At 39.2% G+C, this 26,349-nt stretch overlaps 2 protein-coding genes and 1 long non-coding RNA gene across 6 annotated transcripts in view; 1 reads left to right on the forward strand and 2 right to left on the reverse strand.

Moving 5' to 3' along the window:
- Positions 1 to 5,419, reverse strand: part of LOC125154209 (uncharacterized) — a 30,996-nt gene extending 25,577 nt beyond the window's left edge. Inside the window, exon 1 of the long non-coding RNA XR_007147718.1 lies at positions 5,291 to 5,419. This is a non-coding gene — a long non-coding RNA (uncharacterized LOC125154209). The remainder of the gene's footprint in view (positions 1 to 5,290) is intronic.
- A 2,075-nt stretch (positions 5,420 to 7,494) lies between these two features.
- The window catches only part of LOC125154203 (phospholipid-transporting ATPase ABCA3-like), a 304,058-nt gene continuing 285,203 nt past the window's right edge, over positions 7,495 to 26,349 (reverse strand). For 3 of the 4 annotated variants that reach the window (XM_047838050.1, XM_047838051.1, XM_047838049.1), the window contains 6 exons: positions 17,027 to 17,214; positions 16,194 to 16,364; positions 15,626 to 15,816; positions 9,111 to 9,184; positions 8,582 to 8,713; positions 7,495 to 7,757 (listed from right to left, as the gene is read on the reverse strand). In XM_047838050.1, the coding sequence (XP_047694006.1) occupies positions 7,677 to 7,757; positions 8,582 to 8,713; positions 9,111 to 9,184; positions 15,626 to 15,816; positions 16,194 to 16,364; positions 17,027 to 17,214 (837 nt within the window). In that variant the 3' untranslated portion in view covers positions 7,495 to 7,676. Of the gene's footprint in view, positions 7,761 to 8,581; positions 8,714 to 9,110; positions 9,185 to 15,625; positions 15,817 to 16,193; positions 16,365 to 17,026; positions 17,215 to 26,349 lie in introns of all 4 variants that reach the window. The other variant, XM_047838052.1, reaches the window with a different exon arrangement.
- Positions 23,879 to 25,041, forward strand: LOC125154206 (lysine-rich coiled-coil protein 1-like). The gene is given in 2 exon segments (XM_047838057.1): positions 23,879 to 24,541; positions 24,544 to 25,041. Coding segments are annotated over 2 exon segments (774 nt in total). The 5' UTR covers positions 23,879 to 24,073; the 3' UTR covers positions 24,850 to 25,041.

A 26,349-nucleotide genomic window follows, 5' to 3' on the forward strand; every position in this document is an offset into this window, starting at 1 on the left:
ACTTAATTTGTAGTAATATATAAAATTAATGTAAAAACCAGTAACTTTCACATACACAGTTCTTATAAACAGAAAACTTATTACAAGGCATAAAAGAAGAGAACATTCCAGTTTATAACGGTAACAAAAAGACAAAATACTTAGAAACAAATATAACAACAAATGTGCGATTTTAAATGAGGAAAACTTTAAAACCCTCTTGTAAAACTCAGAAATTTATTTGAACAGTTGGAAAAATATTCCTTGTTCTTAAATAGGATGATATAAAATAAATATATCATTCTTCTCCCAAGTCAGTATGTATTTAATGTTGTCTCACTGAAAATAATAACCAGTAAGTTTCTTTTTCATTCTAAAGTTTATGTGGAAAGGTAAGAAAAAACAGCTAGGAAAACAGTGAAAAATAAGATTAATGAGGTGAAGTTTAGCTCTACCAGATGTTAAAACATTCTATAAAGTCTACTTAAAAATGGGTGGTACTAGTAAAATAATTGAAAGTCAGAAAAATGGAACAGAATAGAAATTCAAGAAATAAACCAAAACACATACAGAAATTCAGGATATGCTGTAAGTGACAATGAATTCACTGGGCAAAAGATGTATTTTTAATAAATGTTGCTAGAACAAAATAATACTCATTTGGAAAAGGTAAAATGTGGAAATGGGAAAAGTCTCCATGAAATCAAAATCCACTAGCAATACAAGTTTCACATTATAATATATATATAAAAAAAAGTAAGTGTTGTGCAGTAAATAGTAACGTGAGCCAAGTTAAAAGACAAATGACAAACTGAGGAAACTAGCAATGCATATGACAGGCAAAGGGCTCATGTCTCTAAAATATAGAGTTCTTCAAATGGAAGGGGGGAAATAAGCACCACAAAAATGGGGGGGGGGGGGGGGGAAGAAACAACCCTGTGTGGTATTGGTGAAGAGATAAAAACTACGATCAACGGCACAGAATAGGATCCAGAAATAGATTCACATAAATATGGTCAATTATTTCCCACAAATTACCAAAGGAATTCAATGGGTAAAGAAAAGACTTCAAACAATGGTGCTGGGACAACTGAATATGTGAATGGGAAAAAAAAAAATGAGCACTGTCCTTACCTCAAAAATGAACGCCAAATATATGACAGATCTAAATTAAAAGTCTAAAAATATAAAACTTTCCAAGGAAACAAGAAAATCCCATTAACCTGGTATATGAAGATTTCTTACTTAGGACACCCAAACTATGAGGCACAAAAGAAAATGTAACTGGATGTAAGCAATATAAAAAACTTTTACTCTTCAAAAGACATTGCTGAAAAAAACCAAAAAGCCAGCCAGAAAAAGGAAATATTCATAATACATGTAGCTGATAAAGATCTTCTATCTAGAATACATAAAAAATTCATATAAAATTTTAGGAACAGAAAACAGATCAGTACTCTAGTTATGGGCGGATGTGACAAAGGGGTACTGGGGAAAAGAGCCAGACACAAATGTACAGCCCACATGATTCCATTAAGATGGTACCCAGAATAGGCAAAATCCTATCAAGGGTTAGGGTGAGCAGGGTGAGTGGTGGTTGAAAACAAAGGGGCAGGAGGATATTTTCTGGTGTGATACAAATAGACTGTGTCTTCACAGAGGTATGCATTTTCAAAACCGATCAAATTGTCACTCAAAATCTGGGCATTCCATCTTATGTAAATTATACTTCAAGCGAAACACATTTTAAAGATCATTGTAGCTCCTATTCATTGAACACAAAGGGTAAAAAACCAAAAAGCAAAAAACCAATCTTTAGCTTTAAGAATGTGACAAGACACCTTCGACAGCCCTATAGTAGGGATAGTGTAATTTTCTTTTGGGTCTCAAACAACATGAAGCCTGGTGCACTGCGCATTATTTATATAAAGATTGCAATTCTCAATATAAGACTAACCTCACTCAAAATGGCCTGGCAGGTGTTCTGTTTATATGGCAATGGCATAACATCAACTTATAATTCATACAACCTTCTAACTCTGCAATAGTGCCATTCTTCAATTTTTCATTAGGAGGGAGGGCTTCACCTCAGGGTAAATATTACTCCTCACTGATTGATAAAAGACACTCAATATATGTCTGCTACATTAATAATAAAGGAGTTTATGCCAATCAAAGTCTTAAAGAGAAAAAAAAAAAACCTACAGAAACAAAGTTCCTAAAGCAAAACCATAGCAAAACAAAGATTCATACCAAAAAAAAAAAAAAAAAAAAAAAAGATCATTCACCAGAACACTGGAAATAGTAAGATAGAATGAAAACAGAATGATTGCATAAATAATGGCAATCCCTTCAGTGAAATTTTATTTCATCTGTTTTAAAGAGGATAAATTTCATGAGAGGATAATATATCATGAAAGGGGGAAAGATGAAAAACATTCTATGTGATATAAATGCTTTTTTTTAAAAAAAAATATATGTTAGTTTATGTATAAAGAAGAAAAATGACAGAATAAACAAATGTGTTGACAGTACTTGTCTCTCAGGCGGTGGAATATAGGAGATTTACACATTCTATAATTTGTTATGCCTTTAAGATTTGAATTCTACAGAATTCACCTGTACTATTGTTCTAATTGCTTCTTCAGATGTTGGGGGTAAAAATCTGTGAAGAAAGAACTACCTGATGTACTAGCTGACCCAAGAACTTTTTTCTCTTGCTCTTATAGTGAATAATATTTTGATATATTAACCATAAGTTTGCACTTTAGTACAATCTTAGTATTGAAGTACTACATTCCCAATTTTTCTTTTTTTTTGTCTCAAAGAAGAGTGAGGAACGCCTAAGCCTAAAAGGACAAAGTCTAATTTTTACCATTTATCCTTTCTAGGGTAACTCATGTGATTTGGAATCATACACAAAGAGGGAGTACAAAGCTTCTTAAAAACCTGTCATTCCACCTCCTTCACTACCTCCAAGACAGATTTGGGAGAACCTTCAGGAAGAAGAGTCTAAAAGAGCCTGGCCAGCAATCAGTTCACCCACAATATCCTGGCCCTAAATACTAATTTCACTACCACTCTTGTCCTCCAAAGCTGGATGTAACACTGGGGTGGGAGGGAAAAGAAGAGGACATAGAAGAGGCACAAACCTAGTATGTCTGAAAGTTTTAGGGCAGTCTATTGATGTGTGGGTTCCAAAAACACAATTAAATGGAGTTACTGAAAATTAAGCTTACATTGCTTACAGTGCTGATTTCTTAAAATGAGATTTTTAGTCACTATACTTACTTCATTTACTTTTCTTAAAAGTACTTAGCTGTTCTTTTTTTTTAATATATATAATGTTTTAAAATTTATTTTTGAGACAGAGAGAGACAGAGCATGAGCAGGGGAGGGACAAGAGAGAGGGAGACACAGAATCCGAAGCAGGCTCCAGACTCTGAGCTGTCAGCACAGAGCCCAACGTGGGGCTTGAACTCACAGACGGCGAGATCATGAACTGAGCCGAAGTTGGACACTCAACCGAGTGAGCCACCCAGGCGCCCCATGAGTTGTCCTGAGCGGAATACAGCAGCTTTCTTAACTCTGCTAATACAGAGGTATCTTTCCTTTTAAATCTTCTGCCTACTTTGCATACAATGAGGTGACCAAGATGGCCTGCCTGTTTACTCTGAGCTGGACCAACCTTTAGAAAGGCTCTTCTGGCTCTAGGTCCTAACCACCCTTTTCTTTGAACATGTGCTTTAGAAAACTTGTAATTATACATCCTTTCTCTGTTTAAAATACAGATAACCCTTTTTTACAAGCCTCTTTCCTGTTTTACAACCCCAAACTGCCTTTCTGAAGGACCTGGGAGTCATCCTTTGACACATAATCCTCAAGGAAAATAACACCCCTATTCCCAGTATCTGTGCGAGGGGAGGAGCTAGCTTTCAACAGGCACCAATCAGCAAACACAGATGGCCTCATCAGAGAACCACGTGGACAAACTCAGGAAGTTACTCAAGGTGTTCTCCTGGTCAACCTTCCCTCCAACTTTTCCAACTTTCCCACTGTCTCACCTCAGTCCACAAACACCTTCCCAACCTTTGTTTCAGCAGAGTTGAGCTCAGACTGAGTTCTGGCCTCTCTTCCCTGCTCTGGTAGCCTCACATAAAGTCTTCCTTGCCTGTTTTACTTCTTCCAGTGCAATTTTTGCTTTGACAGAAGAAAACTAAGACAACGTGAGCTTCCTGCAGCACTTAACTTCCATACCCCTTCTCTATTTATTGAACACTTACTGTGTTCTGTCAGTTGAAATAGTCTAGTCACCCTGAGAGATGGGTACGTGTAATATCCAGGTTCTTTCAGACAAGGAAACCCTGGCCTTGTGAAGTCAAAGTTTACCTTGGGTCATTGCTATAATCTGACTGTCTGGGTCCTCCCCTCCTCCCCAGATTCGTATGTTGAAATCCAAACCCGGATGTGATGGTATCAGGATGAGGGACATTGGGCACGTGATGAGGCCATGAGGATGGAGCCCCGATGAATGGGATTAGTGCCCATATTATAAGACAGGGCCCCAGAGAGCTCCCCTGTTCCCAGAAATCAGGCTCTCACCACACACTGAATCTCACGGACCTCTGAACTGAGACTTCCCGGCCTCCAGAACTGTGAGAAATACATTTGGGTGGCCCAGCCCACGGTAGGTATTCTATTACAGCAGCCCCAGCTGACTGGGACAGTCACACAGCAAGTCAATTCTGGACACCCCAGCCCTAGACCCAAAACACGTGCCTCCAGACCCCTGGCTTTCAAATACTGAAGGCAACCAAAATAAAATTCTGTTTGTTTAATGTGTTCCCATTAGCTTCTCTGTGTGTCTTGGGGTGCAGAGAAGTGTCTCCTACGTCATGTGCTTGTTTTGGCACTTTCTCCTCCCTGGGAAGTCCGGGATGCATTCCCCAGAGCAGGGGCACTTGGAGAGGAAAAGGAAGGGAGTGAGGTCCAGTGAGGGACATGCAAAACTACAGGATGGAGGGTCAACGCTGGGTGTGGCGGCGAGCGGCGAGCGACATTAGACAGCGAGGTACGGGGAATATTATAATATATATGTTACATACAACGGGCTTTGGAGGGGGCAGAAAGGGTTGTGGAGGGTTCCAGTGTATTGGGGCTTTTGGTGTTGGGGGGTTCGCCCTTTCCGGCTCTGCACTCAACAGTGCGGCCAGGGGGTGGGCCTCCGGGGAAGTCCAGGAAGCCCACCCTTCGCCTCCCCGGGGGAATCTGGGGAGAAGACACCACCAGGGCGGGGTGGTCCCGCACTCACCGCTCGGGCCTCGAAACCGCCACTGCTACACCTGCGCCTCCGCCGCTGAGGGACGCGGGTCACCGGGCGCGGCGCCTTCTCCCAACGCCTTCGCCAACCGCCCAGCTGCCTGCCGGCCCCGCGAGGAGGTCAGCGGCCACGGACCCTTCCTCGCACATGCGCGCACACACCTAGTCCCCCAGCCTGCCCCCTCCTCCCTGCAGCCCCGCCACCTGGCCCGCACGCGCCTCCCTGCCCCCTGCGCGCACTGGACCCTCCGCCCGGGACCCCTTAGAGTGTGGGGCCCCACCCAGCACTGCCCGAGGCCCCCAGACCCTGAGGGCCCTACGTCGGGGCCCGTGCGCTTGCCCCCAGGCTCTCTGCGTCTAGACCCCGGTGGACCACCCCACCACCCTCCAAGTCTCGCGGGCTCCCCTCTCCCTCAAGTGTCATGGTCACCTCAGCGGGCCAGTAGCTCGTGGCAGGAAGTTGGGAGAGATTCACTGGCCGCCCTCTAGGGTCTGTGGGCGGCAGCAGAGAACTTGCAGAGGTTCCCCCCACTCGGGGGCCCGCAAGCCTGCTGCAGGGGCCACTCGCAGCCCCCGACGTGGGGCGACTCTGGCGTAAGGCGCGCGGTCCAGCTCCCCAGCGAGTCCAGCTCCCCAGCGAGCGCCGCCCGCGCCTCGACACGTGGGCGCTCTGCGCGTTGTGACTCCCACGGCGTCCTCTCCACGCGCTTCCCCGACCCGCCAGCCACTCAGGGGGCCCCACGTCCCGACCTCTCTCCTGCTCCACAAATTCATCAGTGGTCGCTTCTCTTGGCGGACCCCACCCCAATACCCACCTTCGGTGTAGCTTAAGCGTTGCCAAGCAGGTTCTGAATTCTGCCAGAGGCTAATCTCTTCCCTACCCCGCCAGGGATCGGGGTCTGGCCTCTAGGCAGCAAATGGAATTGGGTTCTTGAGCTGTCAGGTTAAGCTTGGTCAGGAGAGGGTGCTGGCGGGACGCTACAGGACCAAAGGCTGCTGCTCCAGGTGCTGTGTTTTCTCTTGATTGTTGCTCTCCCCTTGCTGTCAGCAGCAGGTGTGGAGGACATTTCTGGGCATTCACCCTGTACCTCCCCCGACCCCCATTAACCGTGGATTCTCAGTGACTCCGGCAGGTGCCCCTGCCTAGCACCAGCCTGCCAACAACCACAGAGAAGAGTTTCCTGCTTGCTAGATCCAGCCACAGTTCCTTGCTGGCTAGCGGAGGCAGCCTGTAACTATGGGGTGTTTCCTGTTTGCTCAGCAGGTTTGGAACAGCCTTGACCCAGGGCCAAGAAACTTCTCCACCATCAAGTGAGCCCCAAGTTCACCTTCTCCAAGAATATCTGAATCCCAGCCTTGGGGAAGGGTCCTCTTCCAAGTTTGTTTCTTCCTTCGATATTTTCCCTCATCCATAGTGTATCCTTTGGAGTTCCCTGTATCTCCTATAGCTAACCCCCTGCTATAATTAATCATTCTTTTAACTTTCCCTGTTCAAATTGCTGTGTGGTTTCCTGACTCCAAGTGGGGATACTGACGAACGCTCCTGCTTACTTGCTGGGTGACCCTGGGTAAATCCCTTAACCCCTCTGCCTCTCCCATGTACAGTGAGGAAAATAGTAGCTGCAATACCTAGCCCAGAGTTTTGTAGTGGGATTAAATAATGCAATGCATGTAAAGTGCTTAGTAGAGGAACTGACATAATTTGTTCGTTTCTTGCTGGAAGGTAAGAGGTGAATTGGATCATAGGGACAGTGAAGAGACCACCACACTCAAGGAATTTTAAAAAGAGTCATTAATTATGCCAACTGTGAGACTAGATGCAAGTAAGACCTTAATAAAATGAGTTCCCCCTCCTCTTTTAAAGTTTGCCAGCCTGCAAATTTTGCGATTACTGAAATCACTGGTGATGTACGGCATGTATGGGAGTGGAACCCACAGAAAGTTATACCTAAAAACAATTAGCTTTTGGGGCGCCTGGGTGGCGCAGTCGGTTAAGCGTCCGACTTCAGCCAGGTCACGATCTCGCGGTCCGTGAGTTCGAGCCCCGCGTCGGGCTCTGGGATGATGGCTCGGAGCCTGGAGCATGTTTCCGATTCTGTGTCTCCCTCTCTCTCTGCCCCTCCCCCGTTCATGCTCTGTCTCTCTCTGTCCCAAAAATAAATAAACGTTGAAAAAAAAATTAAAAAAAAAAAACAATTAGCTTTTGGGCATAATTTTATTACTCACAAATATCCAACTAAGAATATATAAACCTTGAACAAACCATCCTAAAGTAGAGCAGCTTCATGGATTCTTTCTATCTTGCAAATGGACAACAATCATCTCTTGTCTGCTCATCTGCCCGTGAATCTTGAGAGTTACTAGATTTCTCACATGGCTTATGGGGGACTCCATGTGGCCAAACAAGAATCTGAGGAAGAGCTCTGTGTATTATTCTTCACTTCATTTCTTCTTCTTTTCTTCTTAATCAGAGGTGGGACAAGAATAGAAAAGAAAATAGTATTTTTTAAATAATGGTTTTGCTTTCTGTTCTTGGACTCTAAATGTTATGGTACAAAGATTCTCTTGCAAATGAAGAATCTTGGTTTGAGTTTTGGAAATAATAACCCAACACACCCCTACCCCTTAAAATTTGATACTGATTTTAATTAGATCCTTTCTGGTATAAAATTGTGTGTGGGTGCCTAGGTGGCTCAGTGAGTTAAGTCTCTGACTCTTGATTGTGGCTTGGGTCATGATTTCATGGTCGTGAGACTGAGACCCACATCTGATTCCGCACTGGGCATGGAGACTGCTTAAGATTCCCTCTCCCTCTCCCTTTGCCCTCAAAAAATAGTGTGTGTGTGTGTGTATCCATGGGAAAAATGGTTTGATACATGCTTAATGTTCCTCTTAACCACAACTCAAGTACTGAAACAATCCTTTTGCTTTTCAAGCTGTCCCATTTGACAGCACCATTTTTTTTGGATGTTTCTGTTTAAACATTCAGGATGCTCAAGAATATGTCCTTTTCCTACCCTGATTAATGCTGCTCTTTTGTATTTCTAGGAAAACATTTCACCAAATGTCTTTAGATCTGCACATGCTGGATACACAAGCCACCCATGTAAATTTACAGAAGAGTGACATATATATGTTATTCTTTGGAGGATTCTTTATTATGTAAATACATTTATGCCAAGATAAACACACCCATAGTAATGCCCCTCTATGTGTCCAGTAATAGACAGAGTAGTCTAAGGAAGACATAAGGGTCACTGTTTGGGAGTAAATCTCATGGTACCTTTTCTTGATAATCACCTTCTGTGTTCTCTGGGTTAGCAAAGATCAGGAAGACTTGTTCCAGTGTTATCTGACTGATGGAGTAGTCTTCTAAATTGAACTTCTCTTTAGCTTCCTCCAAAATACCAAACACCTTTAGCAACAACAGCAGTAAAAAAGTGCAGTTACCATTGCAGTCGTCCCCTCCAGCCTCCAACCCAGCTGAGCATCTCCTGCCCGTCCTCCAAGTCCTGCCAAGTTCATGTTGGAGGACAAAAGGGGAAGATGAGAAAATGAACAGATAATTGAGAATCTGCAAGGAAGCACTTCTCTGTCCCTATTATCTTGTTAGACATGACAAATAATGGGATTTAAGAAAGAAAAATCAATTAAACTCTAGGGGCCTTTGAAAAATAACATACTTTAGGGAATTTTTTTGCTCCTCATACAATGTCAGCCTCCCATTACATATGCTTGGATATCAGATACTTCCCCCATCAGAAGCACTTTCTTAACATGTAATGTTAGAAGAGCATGGTTTCTACATTCACCTTTCCCCAGCTGTTGTCCTTGCTGGGAATGTAGTAGTTTAGGATCCCTTGATTCTCATGCTTTAATACACTACCTAAGAAATGAAAGCAAGATAGATAATCTTAACAGATACCATTTTTAATTTCCAAAATATTGCTATATCAACTTCATTATACACAATTGTTAATACAAAAAAATGACATGGTCAAATAACCCACTCTCTTTGGTACACATGACATGGTTAATGCCTTTCAGATTTATTCCTGATGAATAGCCTTATTATGTGGAGTTCATAGCAATTACTAAAGGTATGCTTTCAGGTACAGTAAAGTTGTCAGCTCACATGCCGCATGTTCAAAACCTGAGCCTCCTCAAATTCTAATGTTACAACAAGACTTTATTCCTGAACATAGTGCTGAGAATATGATGAGCTGGCTGGATTTTCATTCTGGTTGTGTGGATATGTATGCATGTACAGTGTGCTTGGTGGGGAGGAGAGGAGGACCATGCCTCCTCACTATTCGCATGATCACATGCCCCATGAAAGACAAAATCATGCCTATAGATTACCAAAGTCAGCCTGTATGTTCTGTGTGTTCTTACCCACTGGTGGAATGACAGGGAAAAGGGTGGTATCCATTTCTAATGGGAACAAACATATTTACACTCATCAGTGCACATTTGCAGTTGATGAAAATTGGATTAACTGGGTTTAAAATGTTTTAAAGTAAAAAATACATGTTCATAATGGTGAGATTTTTTAATGCGAATTAAAAAAATTTTTTTAACAGTTTTTTAAAATTTATTTTTGAGACAGAGAGAGACAGAGCATGAATGGGGGAGGGGCAGAGAGAGAAGGAGACCTAGAATCGGAAGCAGGCTCCAGGCTCCGAGCCATCAGCCCAGAGCCCGACGAGGGGCTCGAACTCACGGACCGTGAGATGGTGACCCGAGCCGAAGTCGGACACTCAACCGACTGAGCCACCTAGGTGCCCCTTTAATGCGAATTTTAATGCATGTATTGTCTCCATGGTCATGTGCAGCTCTTTTTTGTGTGTGAAATATTTGAAACATGGAGTTTAATGAATTACTCAAAGCAAACACTGGTGAAATCATCTCATTTAGGCCAAGTAATAGTAACACAGAAACTCCCATGTGCCACTTCTCAGCCTCTTTCCCCCATAAAAAGTCACCAATACCTTCGTTGTTATTGTGGATATTTCCTTTCCTGAGTGTTTTTACCTGTGCATACACCTCTAAAAATTGAGGTAGAGTTTTCCTACCTTTGAAGCTTATGTGAATGGAATCATCTGATATATATTTTTTCTTTCTGCTTCTTTCACTAAATGTGAGATTCATTCATGTGGTTGCATATAGCTATAATTCATTTTCCTCTGTAAATAGTAATCCGGTATATGAATATTCCACAGTTTGTTTTCCATTAGGCTACTGATAGACATACAGGTTGTCTGACTATTGTGAATATTGCCGACTTAAGTATTATTTTACTTATCTCCTTGTTACAGGTGGATGCAAGTATCTAAAGTGTAGCTGTAGGTAGAATTGTTGGGCCATAGCTTTTTTAAAAACTGGAAAGAGTGTCATTCGCACTCTTCTTACAAGAAAGCTGGAAAAATTGCAAATAATGTTTTTTCTTGAACCCATCAGTTTTATGATAGGGCAAACTCAGAGCAACCTGTGTCTGGGGAGAGACAGGCATCTACAGAGAGGATTAGGGCCAGAGCATTTGTTTGTGCAAGGCAGACACTGCCAGATGATAGAAGCTGAATTTAAAAAATGTAATAAGTAGCTAAAGATCAAGTGTGGGACAGCAAGAGAATTAAGAAGCCCACTCTTTCATTTTTAACTTCTCTGATTTAGTTTTTTTTAGTAGTGCTTCTTACACACATTAGAGAACTGGATTTTGCTTATGAGCCAAGCTGAATTTTTTTTTTTCATTTCATGCAGGAGTTAAGTCTATTTATATATGCTGAAAGCAACAGTATGTTTAATTGTGGTCCTCCTATATAATTTTTAAAATTATATATACATATATACAGATAAATGCATAAATATAAATACAAATGTAAATATATAAAATACATGTGTGTATGTACTTCACCTTGTGGTTGGTTCTTTTTATTCTTACTGTTATATGGGTGATATATTTTGTTCTTACGGTTAACTTCATACTAATGTCTTTTCCTAATATCCATAAATAGTCCCTTCTTTTCAAGACAGTGGTATAAACATTCAGTGCTCACCAGTAGTTCCTATGCAGAAACTTCTCCAATCATTCCTTAGTCGATATGAAATTTTTGTTTGTATAGTCTTCAGGGAGAACCACTGGGGACAATATCTCCTGAATACCTATTTGTTTATAACTCTTTTTGAATTTTATTCTTGAAGATCATTTTGGCTGCATGTGAAAACTACAGGTTGTATGTTTCTTAGCATAAAATGTTTTATCACAAAGCCTGAGATCAATCTAATTTTCTTTCCCTTATAAACTTTCCTTCTTTCCCTTATCTTTTTACCTGGAATCCAAAGGTCAACCACCTTTATTATTAAAATACAATAGTTACATTGGAATACTCCTTGGTGTTGATGATATTGAGTCAATTTTTCAGGTTGTCCTTTTAGTAAGCAGGTTTGTCTCATCTTAGGAAATTTTCTTGAATGATAGTTTTTAGTATTTATTCCATTTTATGGCTTTCCTTTTCTTCTTTGTGGACTAATTTCATATTGTGTTGGATGGTCCTTGCCTTGCCTCTCTCTTACTTTCACATGCTTAACTATGTTTCTGTTTGATGGTTTTCTGTTTTTCTCCTTTCCAATACCGTTCCCTTGTGCTTTCTGTGTGGTTTATTTGCTCTTGATAGTTAACTATTTCTGAAATATTTACTTAAAGTATTCTCTCCAGTGAGGTCAGCTGTCTTTATATATCCCCTTGTTGTCTAGCCATCTAATCTTCTTGCCCTTTCAATTCTAATTTAGGATTTTCTTACATACTATCTATTCCCTTCTTAATTCTGTAAGCTCATATTGAAATATTAGATACTAGTTTCATCTACTTTGTAGCCTTACAGCTCTGCTGTTCTTTCAATCTCTGTAGGCTATTTTCTTTTATCCTCTTTTATGATATTTTTCTGTGGGATTCAATTTTAATCTTTTCAATCATTTATATTTAAATGAGGTTAATTTTCTTATAGCTTTAGTAGGTGTTTCCTATGTAGAAGGTAGGGTAGGACAGAATATTTTCTTAGCTTTAGAGTCCTCTTTTGAAGGGTTCCTTCTAAGAGTCTTCTGGGATTTATCAAGTAGACCTTCCTCTGGTACTCTCTGATATCTGCCTCCTGTGGGTCTCTCTCCACTCCAAGCTTAAATTTGAGATCCTTTCCTCCAGAAAGGATATCTGCTTGCTTCTACTTGGAATCAGAGGATGCTACTTTGATGAGGGAGCTTGGGGCAAGCTGAGGGCAAAATGTAGGCTGGCATCCCCTGCCCCCCCCCCCCCAACAAGTGGAATATGTGTGATATTCCTTGGACACTCCTGGTTACCCAAAAACAAAGGAAAGGGGTTTAAGTGCTTGCCACAGTAATATGGGAAACTAAGGTACATGAAAAATTAAGTTCCTTTACTGCTTGTAGCCCATTGACAAGTCCTTGAAACAGAGTGACCTCCTTCTAGGAGCTTAGCTGCCTTGATGATGACAGTTTGCTGGGGCAAAAGAGAACATTAGCTTAACAATATCCCAACCTTAAGGATCCTGAAAGTCTACTTCCTTTATCTCAACTGCCCCAAGATATATGCTGACAATCATACTCCAAGCTTACACCCCCCGATATACTTCTGAAGGGTCTCAAGACTGAGGTTTTGTTAAATGGTAATAAATGATGTTTCCCTAGCAACAGCTGGCCCCTCAAGGTCCTGGAAATTCCAAAATTCTTCCAGAGACTTACTCTATCCCTGACTCCCTCCCAACCTGAGGGTGTATAATGAGTTACCCATCAGGACTCCAGTGCAGCTCTTTCTGCCCATGGGTTCTGTCCCCATGCTTTAATGAAATCACCTTTTTGCACCAAAGATGTCTTCAAGAAGTTTTTCTTGGCCATTGGATCCAGACCCCATGAACCAAAACTTCATCATAACTGACCAACCCACTTGTGGCTGTCTCTGGATGAGCTTCCCAACCCTGACGAGGGTCCAGAGCTTCATCAATGATCCCAGTGCCAAGATGGCACTTGCTTCCACAATTCGCATTTTCTAACTGCTCACTGTTTCTTTTATTTGTTTTCTCCTTTTTTCTTATTTTCTGGTTGTTAAAATTTTTTCCCAATTTTGTTTGTAAGACAATTATTGTATTTAAGATGTATTTGTTTAAATTTTTACCAATTTCTAGGTTATTTCACCAGGAGCACTTTTCAGAATATATAAGCTAACATACTGTAGAAATCATCTTTGCCTTAAAAAAACCACATGGTCGGGGCGCCTGGGTGGCGCAGTCGGTTAAGCGTCCAACTTCAGCCAGGTCACGATCTCGCGGTCCGTGAGCTCGAGCCCCACGTCAGGCTCGGGGCTGACCGCTTGGAGCCTGGAGCCTGTTTCCGATTCTGTGTCTCCCTCTCTCTCTGCCCCTCCCCCGTTCATGCTCTGTCTCTCTCTGTCCCCCAAAAAATAAATAAACGTTGAAAAAAAAAATTAAAAAAAAAAACCAAAAAACCACATGGTCATTTAAATTTACTCAGGATTATGCAGAATCATTTACCCTAGATATCTCATTATTGTGGCAAATCCTCTTTAGAGTATACATTCTAGATGACTTTTGCTTGCAGTATTTATTTCTTCTTTTTAAAAATCAAAATTTAGGTAAAGATGCCATGTCAATTCCTTTTTGATTCTGTCATATTTGAATAGGTATTTGCTCTAGCATAATGTAAGAAAGAACAGGGCAACAACCACCTTACAGTTGAGAAAATGCCTCAAACCCACATTTCCATTAAAGCTCTTGTGTCCACGTCCTTGAAAATAGGTCTTGGGTCAGTGTTTAGTGTCCTTCCTTCAAGAAGAGCTAGGACAGCACACAGTAGTGAGGTTTTCTGGTCACATCTTCTCTCATGGTAATTTATCACATGAAATAGAAGTTTGATAGAATAGTACTCAAAAATATGTGAATGAATGCATTAAGTGAGTATTAAACTTCTTTCTTAATGGACGCATCCATCTGCATGTGTCCTATGCACATCATAATCACTATGGCCAACACTGAGGTAATTACTTTCCCATACATCTATTCTCCACATCTCCATTTCCATTCATTTCTTATCTATTTTATTTTTTTTAAGTTTACTTATTTATTTGGGGGGGGAGGGGCAGAGAGAGGAGGAGAGAGACAGAATGAGAGAGAGAGAGAGAGAGAGAGAGAGAGAGAGAGAGAGAATCCTAAGCAGGCTCCACACTGTCAGCACGGAGCCTGACACAGGCTTTGAATCCAGGAACTGTGAGATCATGACCTGAGCTGAAATCAAGGGTCGGATGCTTAACCGACTGAGCCACCCAGGCACCCTTCTTATCTATTTTCTGATATTTATTCCTACTGTGTAATCAATCATGCTCTTTTCCATTGCCTGAAAGATAAACTTATAACTCCTCAGCCTGACACACAGTGGGAACTTCTCTGATATTTTACTCACCCTCACAAAGTGGAGTAAGATGAAAAACCAGAATTATTAAAATCTTTTCCATGCCTCTGCTTTATGTTTAAGAAAGAGAGGTAAAGGGGCACCTGGATGGCTCAGTCAGTTAAGTGTCCAGCTTCAGCTCAGGTCATGATCTCATCGTTCATGAGTTTGAGCCCCGCATCGGGTTCTGGGCTGACAGCTCAGAGCCTGGAGCCTGCTTCAGATTCTGTGGTCTCCCTCTCTCTCTCTGCCCCTCCCCCATTCATGCTCTGTCTTTCTCTCTCAAAAAATAAATAAACATTAAAAAAAAAAAGAAAGAGAGGTAAAGGACAGAAGGAAATAGTTGCTGTCTCTGGTATTGTACCATATAGGCAGAGAGATGCTTGTTGCATTTAGCAGCAGAAGCAGAACTAATCTTGAGAGAAAAGAAAAACTTAGTGTTTCTTGTTTGCATTTCTATATCACATCCTGGCTGAGATATCAAAAGATTGGGATACATGCTTAGTTAGAATAAAAAGCCTTAAGACTTTGCAAAAGTAATATGTGAAAATGAGCATTGTACTTGAAAATATGACTTTAGTGGTATAATTTATATTGATAGCACAAATCCAAAACTGCCTTATTTCAATGATACAAGAGATTAGTGAGAACCTTTTTATATGTGTGTGAAAAAATATGTATCGTAATGCTAAAGTTATAGAAAGAAGGATCCCAAAAGGAATTCAGTATGGAAGGTCAATAAATAACAATATCCCACAGGAAACACTTACTGAAGACATAAAACATATGGATGATGAAACAATAAAACCATGATTTAACACATCTTTATAAAAGTTAGCCTAACCTAGTTTACCTGGGAATGTCATTGTGATGAAAAATTTTAAATCATTCAGTTTATCCTCTTGTGCATCAATCTTGACCTTGATCTTCAGGACGTAAATGTTGCCAAACTTGCTTTTGAGGTGCTGAGGGCTACCCAGGCACATGAACTTTCCCTCCACCATGATGGCCAGCCTGGTACAGAAGGCGTCACATTCCTCCATTCTAGCAAAACATGATACCATAAAAAGTTCTGGTTTTGGAGGACATTCTGTAGTTCAAACAGAGCCAGGATTTGTGACTCTATTTTCAATGTGAAATGGAATTTGGTAATCATAAAGATTATAGTTGGGAAGTGAAAAATTTTCAAACAATTAGTAGAGTACAAATCCTCAAACACCAGCATCTCTTAAACTTCCTGCTCTTTCCCCACTCTTAATTATTTAACTCAGTGAGTATTTTTGGCCACTCTATTCATTAGGATTAAGGAGTAACTCACATACACTAAAATTTATTGTCAATATTCCTAGCCCCAAATAATTCTTGCTTATAGTCAGTATAGTACTTGCCAACCCTCGTTCAAGCCTCCAAATGAGCCACACCTATGGGAAGTTATAATGATGGCTTTGCCACTTTCACGTGTCCATGTCACAGCATCCCAGAGCAGGCGTCGGGCTCCAGGGTCCATGCCAGTTGATGGCTCATCTAGCAAAATGACTGAGGTATTTCCCATTAGGGCAATAGCAGTACTCAGCCTACGTTTGGTTCCTCCACTTTATGGTCATAGAAGGAAAGAAAATTTAGAAGAAAGGGAGGTTATACAAAGTAGTTATTTATAGGAAATAGCACAAACATGTCAACAAATATTTAACATGAAATTGCGCAATGTTGATTAGTTTTACTTCAATAAGTTAGGTCCAGTACAGGTGTATATATCAAATAATTTTCATTTGAAATGTAGATGAGTGACTTCTATGTAACTGATTTTAGCCACATTATCAGTGACATTTATTTACTTGTGCTTAGGCTACCATGATTTCCCAAGTATATGAATCCCCCATAATTCAAAGGGCCTAGATTTCTTCTTTCTTGGGAGACAAAGAACTATTTGGACACTAGGACGAATAGTATACCTTTGTGATAATAGATAATATATTGAGGAAACATCTCTTTTGAGATTTAGAGGCTATAGTTCAAATTTAACCAGGATTTTAGTTTCATCTCTGCAAAAGAAAGACACGGAACTACACTGATTTATCTTAATTGCTATTATCTGATATTAGCAACTCATGAGATAGTTTCACAATTAGATAATACTGTTACAGAGGGACTTGGGTAGAGCTGTGCACATTTATTTCAAACATCAGAGACATAGGGAGGCATCTCAACATTATAACAGCTGCAACAAAAAGATCCTAATAATGAAATAACTCACCTGTAGGTTATGATAAGCTTGTCAGCATGGAGTTCCAGTTGCATTGAATTCAACCATCTATTCACATACAGCTGAATCTGGGGCTCAGAGATTCCCCATAACCTGGCATACATGATCATTATTTCCCGACCAGTCATGTATTCCAGCAATGCTTCAGACTGAGGACAATAGCCAACTCTCGATTTCACCTGATTAAGAGAATTGCCTTAATAAGGACCCAAGTCATCTATCCCACTGAGTGTCCCTGGATGAGACAGAAGACTACAGTCCTCCAGGCCATGTCTCTAAGAGTCCTACCAAGAATTTTTCTTTTCTAAATGCTACACAATGATGGCCACTGGATCTGTTGTAATAAGTTGGAATAAAAGATTCCTTAGTTCAGTTTTAATGATATTAGCAATGAAAAAGTTAGAAATAAAGTCTCAGAGCCCAGTGAATTTGGAATTTTAGAGTATGAAATACTCCCCTCATTAATAAGAAACTCTAATGGGCATGGCCACCATGGAAGTTTTTGCATTGCACAACCTGCACAGTCATGTCTAGATCTTGTTTCACAGTAAACTGAACCAGAAGCAAAGCCTTATCCCACTCTCACAAACAGAATGCAATGAATGTTCCTTTGCCAATTAACCAATCCTTTTATGGATTTGCATTCAGATGCAAATAGGTATTCAGAGGAAAAGATAATAAAATTTTATTTTATTTATTTTTATAATTGTTTTTTAAAAATATAATTTATTGTCAAATTGTTTTCCATACAACACCCAGTGCTCATCTCAACAAGTGCCCTCCTCAATGCCCATAACCCACTTTCCCCTCTCCCCCACCCCCATCAACCCTCAGTTCTCTGTATTTAAGAGTCTCTTATGGTTTGCCTCCCTCCCTCTCTGTTTGTACCTTCCCCCCCCCCCCCACCATGGTCTTCTGTTAAGTTTCTCAAGATCCACATGTAACATTATTTTATTAAAATTAATTAAAAATTAATTAATATTTAAAACAGTATTTCTAAATAATTAAAATTCATCCCTTTTCCTCTGAGATTTTATTAATTAATTTACAGTAATCCCAGACTATTTGCAGCCCTAGTCTCTTTGCAGAAATCAAAACAAACCCTTTCTTCTATTCTAGGTATAAAATTATTGTCCCATATTATTTTTGAAAGTAAATGATCTGCATACAACATAACCCAGTGAACAAAGAAAAAGATACCATGAATGCCATCAGTAGAAATAATACTTACCAGCAACATATTTTTAATGACTTCAAATATTGGTATTATCAGATCAGATGAGAAAATGATTGTGCTTATTATGTTTAAATTTTTAAAAAAATTAAGAATATATATATTTATTTTTTTTTTAATTTTTTTTTTCAACGTTTATTTATTTTTGGGACAGAGAGAGACAGAGCATGAATGGGGGAGGGGCAGTGAGAGAGGGAGACACAGAATCGGAAACAGACTCCAGGCTCCGAGCCATCAGCCCAGAGCCCGACGCGGGGCTCGAACTCACGGACCGCGAGATCGTGACCTGGTTGAAGTTGGACGCTTAACCGACTGCGCCACCCAGGCGCCCCAAGAATATATTAATGAAAAAAGTGAAGCTGGAGATATTACAATTCAAGATATCAAGTTATACTACAAAGCTATACAAATCAAAACAGTATGGTACTGACACAACAATAGACACATGATCAATGGAACAGGAAAGAAAGTCCAGAAACAAACCCATGATTATATGGACAATTAATCTTCAACAAAAGAGGCAAGAATATGTAATGGAATAAAAACAGTCTTGTCTCTTCAACAATTGATGATGGGAAAACTGGACAGCTACATGAAAAATAACGAAACTGAACTACTTTCTTTCACCATATACACACAAAAAAACTCAAAATGGGTTAAAGACCAAAATGTGAGACATGAAACCATAAAAGTCCTAGAAGAGAATATAGGCAGTAATTTCTCTGATATTCACCACTGAAGCATTTTTCTAGACATGTCTCCCAAGGCAAGGGAAATAAAAGCAAAAATAGACTATTGGGGCCACATCAAAATAGGAAGCTTCTGCATAGTGAAGTAAACAATCAGCAAAACTGAAAGACAACCTACTGAATGGGAGAATATATTTTCAAATGACATACTCAATAAAGGGTTAGTATCCAAAATATATAAAGAATGTATACAACTCAACCCCCCAAAATGAAATAATCCAATTAAAAAGTGGGAATAAGACATGAACAGACATTTCTCCAAAGAAGACATTCAGCTTTCCAACAGCCACATGAAAAGATGCTCAATATCACTTATCATCAAGGAAATGCAAATCAAAACTACATTGCGATATCGCCTCACACCTATCAGAATGGCTAAAACCAACAACCCAAGAAACAACAGGTGATGGTGGGGTGTGGAGGAAGGGAAACCCTCTTGCACTGTTTGTGGAAATGCAAAGTATGGAAAGAGCCCTTCGACTGATGAATGGATAAAGAAGATGTGGTATGTATATATACAATGGAATATTACTTGGCAATCAAAAAGAATGAAATCTTGCCATTTGTAGCAATGTGGATGGAACTAGAGTGTATTATGCTAAGCGAAATAAGTCAGTCAGGGAAAAACAAACGTCATACGATTTCACTCATATGTGGAATTTAAGATACAAAACAGATGAACATAGGGGAAGGGAAGCAAAAATAAGATAAAAACAGAGAGGGAGACAAGCTGTAAGACACTTAAATACAGAGAACTGAGGGTTGCTGGTGTAGTGTTGGGTGTGGAAATAGGCCAAATGGACAATGGGCAGTAGGGGGGCACTTGTGGGAATGGGCATTATATATATAAGTGATGAATAACTAAATTCTATTCTTGAAATCGTTATTACACTACGTGTTAATTAACTTGGATTTAAATAAAAAAAGAAAAAAAATGCTAAAAGCTTGTAGCAAACTAGACATAGAAATGAATTTTCTTAAACTGACAAAGGGTAGCCAAATGTAATATATAGTAGTAGAAATTTAGAAGTATTCCATGCAAAGGCAGGGGCAAAAAAAAGATATTTATTATCATTGCCAGTATTCAACATTGTACTGGTGGTCCCACTTTATGCAATAGCACAATAAATGAAGAATGACAATGGGAAAGGAAGAAAAACTCTCATTATTTTTAGATTATAAACCTACCTACATAGAAAAGCCAAGCTAATCTGTAGATAAACTGAAAACTAATTAGAGAATTAGTTCATATAGGTTTCTGGATAATAATATCAGCATATAAAAATTCAATAGCATTCCTGAATACTAGCAACTTATGTCAGAAAAAAAAGATCCCATAAACAGTATAAATAAAACCCACAATGTACAAATAATAATAAGGTGACAAAGGAGGAGGAGGAGGAGGCGTTGTTATAAGGAAATAAATAAAACTGTAAAGGAGTTTAGGGGTAGAATTACAAAACAATGCTAAAAAGAGTAAATCAGAAAAATGTCCACCTGGGAAGCTCTAAGCCCTTGTTTTCCATGGAAACCTCAAAAAACAATCAGAAACGGACTAAAATATCCTTATAGGAGCTCTGAAAAAACAGTTAAAGCCTACAGCAACCAAGTGAATATTTAATTAAGAAAAAGCCATCTTCAAAATAGTAAGACATTTGGTGGCATTTTTACTCATCCTTGCCCAAACCCTCCCTGCTACAGAACAGTCTTGGTCTGAGGAGGCAGCAGCCCAGTTCCCTATTACTTCTCCCAAATGAGAGGGAGTCGAGTAAATATAACCTGGCTGGGGACTGCCTGAAGATTGGTGTTTGTTTTGCTTGGGCAAAAAACTGGAGGGTACTGTTCATGAAAGCTGCAGGAGGACTATAGACCTGCAGACTCCTGGAAGAATACAAAAAGCCACATGAACAAGCAGACAAGATGCACGCACAGAAAAGACATAGAAAATCTATCATAAGCCTTCACCTAAAGCTGGTATCCAAATTCAGAACACACTCAGCTAAATAGTGAAGGACTGCCTCAGCACAGAGCCAGTCTGCAAAGACTAGGAGAGGTGGCTGCTTTGTCAACAGCCCAATTTTCAAAAAGACATACAAATAAACATGAATATAAGGCCCAAAGAACAGAATAAAATAAATTGGCAGAAACTGCTCCAGAAGTAGCACAGCTATGACTTACTTGATAAAGACTTCAAAATAATTGTCTTCGATATGCTGAAAGAACTAAAGGAAACTAAAGAAAAATTATGAAAATGATAAATGAACAAAAGGAGAATATCAACAAAGAGGAAGAAATAATTTTAAAAAAAGAGAAATTCTGGACCTGAAAAATATAATGAATGAATTTAAAAATTCACTACAAGTGTTCAAGAGGAGTTTGATCAGGAAGAAGAAAGAATCAGTGAACTTGAATATAGGAGACTTGAAATTATTAAGTATGGGTAGCAGAAAGAAAAAAGAAGGGGCTTATTCTACATCATCAAACACAGCAGCATATACACATGGGATTCCCAGGAGAAGAGAGACAGGAATGGGAGGAAAGGTTATTAGAAAAAACTTCTGAAGTTTAACAAAATATATGGATTTACAAATTCAAGACACTTACAGACTTCAAGTAGGAAAACCCTAAGATACCTACAATAAGACACATTTTAATCAAACTGTCAAAAGACTAAAACAAAGACGTAATCTTGAAAGCAGAAAGCAAGAGCAATTTATCATATATAAAGGATTCTCAATATGAACATCAGTAGACTTCTCAGCAGAAACTTCCGAGACTAGAAAGTAGTGGGATGATATATTTAAAGTAAGAAAAAACATCAACCAAGAATTCTATAGCAAGAATTGTGTCCTTCAAAAATAGAAAATAAGAAATTCCCTGATAAATAAAAGATAAGGGGGTTCATTACCAACGGATCTACCCTACAATAAATGCTAAAAACAATCCTTTACATGGACATTAAAGGACACTAGACAGTAAATTAAAGCCATATGAAGAGATAAAGATCTCTGGTAAAGCAAAGTCCTCTGACACATATAAAAACCAGAATTATTATACTTTTGATTTATGACTCAACTATTTATTTTATACAATATTTAAAAGGCAAATGCATAAAATAATTTTTAATGGTATACAAATTATAAAGATGCAATTTTTTACAACAATGACAAGGTGTGGACATGGGAACAGTGGTGTACAGAAATAGAGTTCTGTGTGTGATTGAAATTCAGTTGGTATCAATTCAAAATAGATTGTTACAACTTTACGATATTAGATGAAACCCCAATGGTAACCACAAAGAAAATATCTGTACAATATACACAAAAGTAAATAAGTGTATCAAAACATGTAACTACAAAAAAATCAACTAAACACAATGTAAAGCATTAATGAAGGAAATCAGGGGCAAAAAACATCAATAAGAGATATGGTAAACAACAAATGGAAAAAGTAAGTCTTTCTCTATCAGTAATTTCTCTAAATGTAATTCCCCAATCAAAAGGCATAGATTGGCAAAATGAATTTAAAAAAACAAACATGATCCAAATATATGTTATCTAGTCAGACTCACTTAGGTTTAAGGACACAAATAGGTTGACAGTAAAAGGATAGGAAAAAAAAATTCATGAAAATAGTGCCCAAAACAGCTGAATGGCTATACTATTATTAGAGAAAATAGACAAAGTCAATAACTGCTACAAGAACAAATACAGTATTATATATTGATAAAAGGATCAATTTACCATGAAAATATAGCAATTATACACATATATGCACCAAACATCAGAGCTCTAAAGTATATGAAGATAACAATAATAGATTTGAAGGGAGAAATAAACAAGTGAAAAATATGAGTTGGAGACTTCAGCACCCCACTTTTACTTATTTTCTTTAAATCTTATTATTGAAGTATGTTTGACATACAATATTATATTAGTTTTAGGTGTACAACATAGTGATTAAGTTCTATACATTATGCAGGGCTCACCATATGTATAGTTACCATCTGTCACTAGACAATATTATTATAATATTGTTGACTATATCCCCTATGCTATGTTTATCATCCTCATGACTTATTTATTTTATAACTGGAAGTTTGTACCTCTTAATCCCTTTCATTTATTTTGTCCATCCTTCTACCTGTTTCCCTCTTGAAAACCCCCAGTTTGTTCTCTGTATCTGGAGTCTGTTTCTGTTTCTGTTTGTTCATTTGTTTTTTTAGATTCCACGTATAAGTAAAATCCCATGGTATTTTTCTCTCTCTGTATAACTTATTTCACTTAGAATAATACCATCTATGTCCATCCATGTTGTTGCAAATGGCAAGATAACATTTTTTATGGCTAAGTGATATTCCATTGTATATACATCTTCTTTATCCCTTCATCTATCAATGGACACTTAGGTTACTTCTGTATCTTGACTACTGTAAATAATTCTGCAATAAACATAGGGGTGCATGCATATATCTTTTTGAATTAGTGTTTTTGTGTTCTTTGGGTAAATACTCAGTAGTGAAATTTCCAGATCATATGACATTTCCATTTCTATTTTTTTAAGAACCTCATCACTGCCTGCTGGGAATTTTGAAATCTCTGACCCCAAGGACCACCTGGAAGAACCCACTCACTTCCTTTTATCATGTATCACTTCTTTCTCTATTTCAATTTCTTCCCTTCAAGTGTAAATGTGGTCAAGTTATTTAATGTATAAAATATCTCCTATTTCATTCCCACAACTTTGAGTGAATGTTTCTCAAACTTCTCACAAGTGAACTTTCTTTGCTTCAAAACTGACTTTCTCAGCGCCTGTCCCTGCCTCTCTGCCACCTCCACCCCGGCCTATCCCCCGGCTGGCCAGCGGCGTTGGCGGGGAGGGGGACAGTAGTTGTAGACACCCGCCCCTGCCTCAGAGAAGCTTCCTGGTTGTTGCACAGTCTCACCATTTGGGGAAAGTCCATGCTAGAAAACTGAAGCAATTAATGGGGGAATATGATCAGATTTCTTCACCAAGTTCCCAGCCTGATAAAGAGAACCCCTTGTTGTCAACCTAATGAAGCATTCAAAGAAGACATATGACTCTTTTCAAGATGAACTTGAAGATTATATCAAAGTGCAGAAAGCCAGAGGCTTAGAGCCAAAGACTTGTTTCAGAAAGATGAGAGAGGACTGTTTGGAAACTTGTGGGTACAAAGAAGAGATTGATTACAGACCGAGGCATAGAATGTTTGATCACAGACTCTCATCTGAGACTGTCCGGACCTACCCGACATCATGCTCTATTTCACCCAAGGTGGAAAACCAGTTACCTCAGTGGCTACCAGCTCATGACAGCAGGCTAAGACTAGACTCTCTGAGCTACTGCCAGTTCACCAGGGACTGTTTCTCAGAAAAACCAGGACCCCTGAACCTTAGTCAGCAAGGGTATAACCGTCGCCCATACAGTGTGGAATCTGGAGTTTACAAGCGTCTCTCCTCAGAAAACAGTGCCAGCGCCCATCAAACCAGTCATAAACAGATACAAATCAGCAGGGGAAAAGGCACCCAGAGGAAGCCAGAGAAAAAGCAGAGGAGGAGCGGCCCAAGCATAGGAGGAAAAAAGGTTGTGAGGAAATAGATTTAGACAAACACAAGAACTTCCAAAGAAATGAAACACAAATGGAAACAGTCAGGGTCAGTACAGAAAAGCTTAAGAATTGAAAGGAGAAAAAAGGCCGAGATGTGGCCTCTAAGAAAGAGGAATGTAAGCGTAGAAAAGAGAAAAAGGAACAAGGTAAAGAGAGGACAGAGGAAGAAATTCTTTGGGACCAGTCTATCCTTGGATTTTGAAGATCCTGAGTTGGTTCTCCTGAGGTTAAATTGAAAAAATAGTTGAGGAGCTTGGTTTTATGATGTCCATGTTCATATCGATTTTTTCATGTGAACAGGTACTTTAATTTCTAACAACAGGCCAAGTGAACTGGAAGTATTTAATGTGGTTACTCTCCAGCACGGAAATTACTTTTCCTTATTTCCTGAAAGCATCCCTACATTTTTCTTCTATATAACGTAATTTTCCTTAATGAGAGTGGCACTGCTTTTACTCATCAAATTGCTATGATAGTAGAAGTATTTTTCCCTTGGGAGGTCACTGATTTTAAATTGAAGTATTAACGGGCTTTGCAGAATCTATTTCTTGATTAGGTTTGTTTTAGTTTTGGGTGGGATATTTTTATATTCATTAGTTTTCTCTTTGACACAATTTAGACTGATGTTTTTTTCCTTTGTTAGACCTAACTTGCAGTGTATTTTCTAGACTGCAAAGTGGAAAATGAAATACATTATAATAATAATAAGCTAAGGTTACATATAGTTTTAAAAGTTTCAAAGAGTCTTGATATAAAATCAGTTTATATTCTGGAAATATTTATAATAAAGTGTTCTAATTTCTGAAAAAAAAAACAACTAACTTTCTTCAAAGTATAATCCAAATTCTTAGCTTCACCTCTGTTACTAGAATACTATTCATCCTAGAGCATGCAGACTCCCACAACCCCATCTTCCTGATGTCATAATGACAATGTCCTGTGAACTAAAGAGGAAAGAAATGTACCATTCAGGCTCCCATTACTACCGCCCAACTGACCATAGTACAATAGTTCTTGCTAACTGCATCAGTGAAGTTCTAGTTGCTAAATCCAATATACAGGTGTCTGGGTGGCTCAGTCAGTTAAGTGTCTGCCTCTTGATTTCAGCTCACGGTTTGTGAGTTTGAGCCCCGCATCAGGCTCTGTGCTGACACCATGGAGCCTGCTTAGGATTTTCTATCTCCTCTCTCTGTCTCTCTGTCTCTCTCTCTCTTTCTCTCTCTCAAAATAAGTAAACTTAAAAAAATCCAATATGCACTATTCAGGCTTTACATTGCCTGAGACTTTCTGAAGTTTGAAACCTTTGACCATTTTCTTCTTGAATTTTTCCCCCACTTAGCTTTTCCCCAAGATTATTCACTCTTTCCCAGGTGGCATGTAAACCAATGACTGGCTGATTCAGAGATACAAAAGACAGCTATCTTGCTTTGATTTGGGACCACTTGGAAAGGCCATCCTGTTCCAGAACTCTAATGTGCATGAAGACCTCAATTATAAGTGAAGTGCACTTATATGTGAACTGCATCTTCTGCCCAGTCTTTCCTTCCTTACAGTACCTTGTCTGGCATATATTAGATGTACTATTGATAGAACTTGCCTTTTAATCTAACATTTTCAAAGAACACAAAAGATACTCATGTCTTAGATTCTGCTCTTGTTGCCTATCCTCAAAAATATATTTCTCTCTCCAGAATTTACTGAG

The sequence above is a fragment of the Prionailurus viverrinus genome, chromosome E3 (genome assembly GCF_022837055.1).
Source record: "Prionailurus viverrinus isolate Anna chromosome E3, UM_Priviv_1.0, whole genome shotgun sequence".
Taxonomy (NCBI): domain Eukaryota; kingdom Metazoa; phylum Chordata; class Mammalia; order Carnivora; family Felidae; genus Prionailurus; species Prionailurus viverrinus.